Source organism: Hyalella azteca, unplaced genomic scaffold, assembly GCF_000764305.2.
Source record: "Hyalella azteca isolate HAZT.00-mixed unplaced genomic scaffold, Hazt_2.0.2 contig8388, whole genome shotgun sequence".
Classification (NCBI taxonomy): domain Eukaryota; kingdom Metazoa; phylum Arthropoda; class Malacostraca; order Amphipoda; family Hyalellidae; genus Hyalella; species Hyalella azteca.
Genome location: NW_025938483.1, coordinates 280,800 through 289,575, shown reverse-complemented (window position 1 = coordinate 289,575; position 8,776 = coordinate 280,800). Strand labels below are relative to the sequence as shown.

Below are 8,776 nucleotides of genomic sequence, written 5' to 3'. Positions count from 1 at the left end.
TTTAAGACCCCGATAAATAAATGCGTGAAGTCAGCACTAACAAAGCATTTTACATATTCTCTTACTTTTGCGACCCGCCAATGAAAGAAGCATAGATGCTAACATGAAACTGTTTTGTTGGTCCAATAGCAATTACACATGAATAGCAATTACACATGAGACTGAAATCCTATCTATAGTATAGTATAGTATAGTATAGTATAGTATAGTATAGTATAGTATAGTATAGTATAGTATAGTATAGTATAGTAATTATATCATATCATATCATATCACATCATATCATATCATATCATATTATATCATATCATATCATATCATATCATATCATTTCATATCATATCATTGTGATGTCAGAGCTGAAGAATAGGCCTGATGTGACCTGTCGCCGATTCTTGTACATTTCATGACTAATAAAGCTACTAGACTCTTCTACATTTCATGAAATAGCTACTAGACTTCCTCCAGGTTCGATATGGTGCTAGGCATTTTAAGCCTGAACATATATTTCTCCATAGCTACTGGTAACTTTGCTATCCGATTCTGATCACTCAAATGATCGACAGATGCCTCAAGTTAAACTATAATTTTCTCAGCTCTCCTACTTGCCGAAAGACTTCATAATTTCAACATTCAATATAGTTCAAGCATATTATTACATTGTTCCAGGAATATACTAGAACTAGTAAATGAAATATCGTGCAGGTCCTGGCCACGAGACCGACAATCACTGTGGCTTAATTTAGGCTCATCGGTTTCCTCATGTTAAGGGGACCAAAGGAAGACGAGCTCGAGTTTGTCAGTGGCTGGTGCGGGAGTAGGTCATAAGGTGTGCTCACTGGGAACCTTTTTATTTTTCCTCGTCTATATTTAGGTCTGCAAATGCATACAAGTTTACGAGATGCCACTCAATAATAATAAACTTACCAACTGCTATAAATGATATTGAGAAATTTATGGCTTCCTTTAATACGAGCGCTTCGATCAAGTTTTATTAATTTAATGAAGCAGTTTATTTAATGAAATATTACAGTATATTAATATTAATCGAGGTTCATTGCATACCTGAAATATCGCAAGCATTTCAGAGGCGCCTATTTTCTTTTAAGATGTTTCCTAAATGTGGTAGACCGGCTGGTAATAATAGTGTGAGCGTTAAAAATTCATAACTTCCTTTCTTACGAATTATCATCTCCAAGCCAGGATATGAAAACACAAATTATCCATAATTATTTTTAATATGGTAAGTAATTTTAAATTTTTCGGTAATTCAATGAAACTTTCGTTCATCGATTCCTAATCAATCTTTTCTAGCTGGCGCTTTTATTAATCATTTTTCCATAACAGAGCACTCTTAACAAGGACTTCTAACGAAAGATCCAAATTTCTACCTAATAATTGACGCAATTGATTGATGTTAACTATGGGACCAATTTACATTTCATCTATCCAATGAAACAACATAGAAACGAACAATTATATCTCAAACTAGCGAATCTCTATCAAATCACTATAACATAGTACATTAAAAATTATTTGCAGATTTATTATTAATCTATAGTTTAACAACAACTGAACTGTCACACTACTAAAAACTATCACATCTGTATGCAATAGGTAAATAATATTACAATGCATGCTACCTTATTGTTCTTATTATTATTATATTTTATTTATTTATTAAAAATCGTAAAAGAATTATGAAGACCGGCAGTCATACGTAATAAGTTACTGGGCGTCTATGCCTACGCCGTAAATTTTCACATTAAAGAGCAAAGAATGTAATAGAAATTTGCACAGCGAGTTCATTTATGAATTTGAATCGACTAGTAATTCGGCAAAATGGCCCTTGTGATGGAAAAATATATCCTGACAGAAAAGATCATGCGGAAGAACATAATTTACTTGCAAAAAATAGCACATCTGAGGATCTGAAGCTCTGAAGACTCACGTTGAGATTATGACATGACCATGTAAAATCCGCATAATTTTTGTTTTTCTTTATAATTTTCAACTGAGATTTGATTTAAATACTCTCATAGATGATAAAAAAATACTCTATCTGAAAGAATAAAAAAATAATTATACATTAAAAAAATTAATAATACATATATTTTATATGTATTATCAATTTTTTTCATGTATAATTATTTTTTTATTCTTTCAGATAGAGTATTTTTTTATCATCTATGATATTAATATTAATATGATGAACAACAAAACTCATATTCATTTCAAATACTCTCATGAAAAAATTCTAACTAATTACATTTTCGTCGGTCATTTATCCGTGTCATGTCATGTTGTACTGTAACAGTTCCGTGACACGCGAGCGTCGCGTTAGCGGAGCTACTAACGACTGTCCTGCGCTTCCGGGAACTTTCCCTGACGATGACATCTGAACTGGAACCTTTATTGATGACTAGTACACGTCTCTTCACCCTTTACTGCTGATGACGTGTGGACTGGAACCTTTATTGATGACTAGTACACGTCTCTTCGCCCTTTACTGCTGATGACGTGTGGACTGGAACCTTTATTGATGACTAGTACACGTCTCTTCACCCTTTACTGCTGATGACGTGTGGACTGGAACCTTTATTGATGACTAGTACACGTCTCTTCGCCCTTTACTGCTGATGACGTGTGGACTGGAACCTTTTTGATGACTAGTACACGTCATCATCTCAATTGTAGACCCGTGTTTTTTTACTGGCCATCTTGCTAAATGACTTACGACATTTTTCGAGCCAGGGTTAACTGGGATTCTTGCTATTCACGACTTTGACGATTCTTTACATTTCAGATGGACGTCCGAGGGATGATCTTGATACTGGCGCTGTGTCGGAACGCTGAGGCGGGATTGCTGGAGGAAGCTCTAAGCACGGTGCACAAAACTATCTTTTCCGACCAACGTGTGATCAACCCCTTTGCCAGTCTGCAGGGCTTCAAGAGCAACAGCGTGAACATTGGGAACGGATCAAATGATGATCCTACATCAATGCATTTTAAAAACCAGGACTTCAGCATTGTCCTAGGAAAAGCTGGTCTAGAAGCCATCGATTCTATTCTAGATCGAGTGTTTAACTTTACTAGAAAGCTAAATAGCCAGAACTTACCTTTTATTATAGGGAATAGCACTGCTGCTGGTAATCTTGATGATGCAAGATATGCTACCGAAGCCGACGAGTCTTCCTTACGGCAGACAGTATTACCGCAGGAGTCAAGGGAAGATAACTTCCAGAATTTTGATGACAATTTTCAGCTGAATCGCAATTTTGACGTTTCTTCGAAATCTTTCGATTCCTTGAAAACGCTGAAAAGAAGACGACCGATCCTAACTGCTCGTGATGCCCCAAATTACTATGATCCTTCCGATGGTGCGCTTAAAGTGGATAAAAACTTCCTGGACTTACATCTAAATGAAAACAGGATCAGGACTGGAAATGGCTTAGAATTTACATCCGTGTCTGATGAACAACGAAACTTAGAAAGCCATAAAACGAAGGCTATCAGCATGTCTTCTTTTAACGACGGACGGCTTAACGAACAAAACCGATTCGAAAATACCAAGGACCCAAGTAATTTCCCAGCTAGCCAAATTTTCGCGAACGCACAAACAACGCATATCGAACCTTACCCCAGCCTTACTTCAAACACAACAGACTTTAACGTTCCTCCCACCACAACAAACAACCCATATACTCACATCTCTCCGGACCCCAGCGCTAAGAAGATAATTACAGAAGCGAGGTGAGCGAACGGGAGCTACATTTACGACCACGCTGACGTATGCCATCAGTCACGTCTCAATTATTATAATCATCATTCACGCACAGCTAGCCTTCGAGTGAAAGCTGACACAGAACGTTACTGTTTATTACTTGAGCTTGACTCAGTGATGAGTAGGAATATCCCGTACTATCGATAATATGATACTTTTCCGACATCCTCCTGGATTATTAGTTCGACTCCAATTACGGACATACGAATTTTTAAAGGTAAAATGTTTAGGTCACTGGAAAAGTGATTGTGATTTATTCACTGATTCAATGACAATTTACAAAAAATTAGTAGTCTTCATATAAAATTCAGTCAAAATTAATTGAGACAAAGTACCTACTAGAATAAATTTTCAGGGCATGTTCAACCAAAGTGAACTGAAGGGGTGTTGCTTAAAGACATTTTATATTAATCAAGAAGATTGGTCATTGAAAACAATGAACCACTATGGGCATAATATGTATGCGCACGAAATTACAGTTGATAACTACCTATGCACCTAAAAATCTGTTTATGAATTTCGCCAGCAATAATTGACTTTTTTACCAATGAATAGTTTAAAATAATCATAAAAACTTATTACCCAAGATGTTAACGGGTAAGCATAAATTAATTTAAAAATTTACTCTGTATAGTACATTGTTCATAAGACTGAATAATAACAAGAATATACAAATGTAATACCTATGAATAATTCGATAAACATGCATCTTCTCTAATGTTTATAAACACTGCATATTTCACTATTGAAGTCAATGTGAATCTTGAATTCATTGCATAATCCTTCCAATTTTAATATTTTAATCTTTTGAATGATTATTTAATTTGATTAAAATGGCATTAATTTACCGGGCGAACGTGTACGTTACTTTTTCATTCGAAATCCATGCACTGTTAATCAATGAAATCAATCATCAGGTTTTCTATTAAGTCACAGATTGATCAACAATTTACTACCTTGTCCTGTGGTTAATAACATGTGATATGGCTAGTAACATGTAAAAAGGTTAATAACATGTAATGAGGTTAATAACTTGTAATAAGGTTAATAACATGTAATAAGGTTAATAACTTGTAATAAGGTTAATAACTTGTAATAACCACGTTCCATGCTGAGCAGAGACGTGGTGACGACGAGCGATGACGAGCAGATCAGGCTGCTGGGGCTGCAGCTTCCTGGCGTGGGGGTGAGTATAATAAGGACAAGAACTTCACGATTGTTATGAAATTATTTCCTGACATGTTAACTATTTATTGTCTGATTCCACAACACAAATATTATTCAAACATAATTTTTAGAATTGTTGAGAATTTTCGGAAATTTGGGCAGAGATGAAATGTTGCACCGTATATAACAATTTTTTCACATTTTTTATTGTGATCTTCTGGACTAACTAATGTTGACAGTCCAAAACGAATAAATTTTTTTTTATTATATCATGACTATACTACGGCCATCTCAGACTAACTATATGACTGCATGAATACTAACGTCAAGGCCTACAATGCAATCAGAGTAAAAAGTAAACTAAAAGTAAAAAAGAAGTAGAGTAAAAAGAAAAAAAAAACTTTTCCCAGAATTTTGTGATGCAACGGCCGCCTGATCCACCAGATCTTCCAGTCCGACAACAATTGACTTCGGTGAGCGAACTACTCCGTGAAATGGGGACCAGTGAACTGGATGAGTGCATGAAGCTACAGAAATAGGGACCAGTGAACTGGATGAGTGCATGAAGCTACAGAAATAGGGACCAGTGAACTGGATGAGCGCATGACACACGTGAAATGGGGACCAGTGAATTAACTTGGTTAGCGAAGTGAGCGTTGTAGGCGCTTGACCCGCATGAAATAGGGACCTGTGATAATAGTGAGCGCATTAAACGTGTGAAATTGGGACCAGATACGCCGATGGGACGCTCTAAATGAGCACAAAATGTAGTCACGTGATTTTTTCCATTTTTTTTCCACCTAAAATGTGAATAGGTGAGAAATGAACGCTTCCATTTAAAATGGGACAAAAGGACGTATTTTCGGTGTGAAATTAATCGTGTGAACTAAATTTTGCATTGCAAATTTCAAGTAGTCTAAACTTTCAACGATTATTATACTCATTCCAACATCTGTAAATCTACACATTGTACGATTTTTATCAGATTTTTTATACAATACGCCATTTTTCAGACCCCGTTCTTCTCCACCAGCAGCGGAGCCAGGAATGAAGGACCGAGCGTAGGCGACCTCTTAGGAGTTGTTGAGCCCGCAGGTTTCCCGGCAGACGAGGCGAACTCTCGATATCCCGTCATCCTGAGTGAACCCGCGCAAACCACGCTTCAACTGATAACTCAAGAGGACCAGTTCTCTTCGAAATATAATAAGAATGATAGAAGTATTGGGACTAGTCCATGGCCCATTCTGGGGAGAGAAGCTTATCAGGACAATAGGCAACATCTTGGAAAAACCATTCACGATTCGATAGAAGATTTTGAGAAAAACCGTTGGCGCCACCCAGCAAATCAACCGCCCAAGGAAAACAGAGAACATGGGCTTTTCACTTCAGTCGTTCCTAAGCAGAACGTCGAACACCAAATAACTGTCAAAAACAGTGGAGAAATAAAAAATTTGTTATCAAATAATCTCACAACAGTTTCCATTAATTCTCCGAACTTGGAAAATATTGTCATTTATACAAATAATCCGACTGTGAGCGTTGCAGATCAAACCAAAAGACCATCACAAACCGAACATGAGTCAGCGAGTATCAACGAAAGTCAGGCGAACGCCGATCATTACCTCAGTCCACAAGTATTGAGTTCTGCCAATCCTGACTTTCCTCTATATCCTCCTCTTGGTAATTCTAGTGTAGAAGTGACACTTGCATCTCAGCTCCCAATACAAGAGTCGGATAACGCCATTCGAGATGAAGCACACACAGAGTCAGAAACACCACAATCAATTCCAGGCTTTGAGTCAACGACTTCAGATGCTAACATAACAAGCAACGAAAACTCTGATTTGTGGGCAATTACTGGAGTTAAGGCAGAAAATTCTACTCCAAGTTCAACAGTTACTGCTTTTCATACAGCTCCTCCAGTGCTGTTCACAGCGGTGAATAGTTTGTACCATATTAAAGGATCAACCTCAGCTGGGTTACCACCCGGCAGTCATCAGTCATATTCGCAAATTCCTGTGAGCAGTTCAATTCCAACTAGCGAATCAGAAATCAATGATTTTCTCTCCATGGTAACCGCAGCTGGAGGAATCTCTTCATTATTTCGTAATTTCAACTCATTCTTGACGTCTCCTAGTGCGACGTACGGATCATCACTAAACCACTTCAGACCAGCGCAGTTTTCGTCTGATCAGAGGGATGCCCAGAGCCAATCATTACAGAACCTCGCGCTGCAAAGTCAGAGGTTCGACCCCGCGATTCGACGTAAGAATCTGCACGACTATCTGACCAGAGTATTTAGATCACAACAATTAGTCTACGATGATTTCGATCAATTGCTTGTTAACCTTCTGTTGCAGGAACCAACTCATCGTCCTAAAAAACAACATGATGTCAACGGGAGGTTATCACCAGCCCAACAGTCTTTACTATTGTCCTTGATAGGTGCCAACGCTGGACGAAATTTACAATTTGGAGACCGGCTTATGCCTTCCCAATCGAGCGCCCTTGAAACAAATATTCAATATTACAATGCATTTGACTCAGCCTCGCCGCAACAGCGTCGAGTTTACCTTCAACCATTGCAGAGAAACAGCGACTTGGATACTGCACGTGAAGGCACCAGTCCCACTAGTGGACATCCGCTGCTTGGATAATGTCCATGCAAACGGACATCGGAAGAAGGACGTCTGGATCCCAGAATCAGAATATCATTAAAATCAACGTTACCACTTGAATTTCAAGGACTTACTTAAAGGAACATTGTACCACTGGTTAACATTGCACAAACATATACGGTTATCCATTTTTAAATATTTTTGGTAAGAAATTATATTGATATTCATAGATATTCATTAAGAAATGAACACTTGTCAGTAAATTATTGACTTTCAAATTTGGCACTAACATTAAAGTCATTTTTTAATCTGTTGCGGACAATTTATAATCAGATGAGCAGCACTGATGCCTATTTTTAAGTTGTTGTTTACATGTATAAAACATAGTTAAATATATACACAAAATTCAGGTGAATAAAAACTGTAATGTTGAACTTGACATTCAACGTGAATAGAAGGACACGAACCTTGCCCCATGATTGAGGAAGATGTCTGAACTGTAGTGAAAAGTTCTCAGTTTGTCATCGAATATTATATATTAGCATCGGTATTAATTTCTCCAATGATATTTATCGGCATTAGCAAACTACTCAAAACTTTGTTCGGAATTCTGTGTTCTCATCGTTAGCTTAATTGAGGCGTATTGCAACCATAGCTCTAATAATCGAAATGAAATTCCGTTTTAATTTCTCTGATCTTTTTTTAATTTTCAATTGTAGCATGTTGCAATCGATCAACAGTGATCGGTTTATCTTTACCGATTTATACAGCGGTGCACAATGAAAGATGCAAAGTTTATCATATGTAGTGAATATGGCGAGCTGTGAAGAAAAAATTGATCCCTCACATAGCATTTTAGTTTTTCACGTCACTTAATTATTCTCCGTTCAATCATTGTTGGTCATAAGGCATTATAATTTCGTGAATTTAAATTCATCGCTTGAATTTCAGAACTAGCATTCTACCAACTCAAACTGAAACAAATTACGACGTTTTTTTCAATAGAGATATTTTCAACGTACGTTGAATAAAGAAATTAATGATAAACATCAAAATAACAGTTAAGCAATGATTATTTTACACAAATTGAATACAATAATTTCTCTTTTATAGTATCATATGGACTTTTAGAGAATTCACATAGATGAATTAATTCATCCATTTAACATAACATAACATAGTGATCTCGGCGCTGCAGTGTAGGCCT

General features: G+C 36.9%; 1 protein-coding gene across 1 annotated transcript; it reads left to right on the top strand.

The window, feature by feature from the left end:
• Nucleotides 1-1,100: 1,100 nt before the first annotated feature.
• On the top strand, nucleotides 1,101-8,341 carry LOC108675318. Its single transcript, XM_018163316.2, has 5 exons — nucleotides 1,101-1,243; nucleotides 2,807-3,753; nucleotides 4,904-4,970; nucleotides 5,362-5,424; nucleotides 5,965-8,341. Exons 1-5 carry the CDS (start codon nucleotides 1,241-1,243, stop codon nucleotides 7,606-7,608), a joined length of 2,724 nt encoding a protein of 907 aa, XP_018018805.1. The 5' UTR covers nucleotides 1,101-1,240; the 3' UTR covers nucleotides 7,609-8,341.
• The last annotated feature ends 435 nt before the right edge of the window (nucleotides 8,342-8,776 follow it).

Coding starts and splice junctions, on each gene's coding strand:
- LOC108675318 (XM_018163316.2), top strand. Junction 4,971..5,361: donor TGCAGCTTCCTGGCGTGGGG/GTGAGTATAATA, acceptor AACTTTTCCCAG/AATTTTGTGATGCAACGGCC. Junction 5,425..5,964: donor TCCGACAACAATTGACTTCG/GTGAGCGAACTA, acceptor GCCATTTTTCAG/ACCCCGTTCTTCTCCACCAG.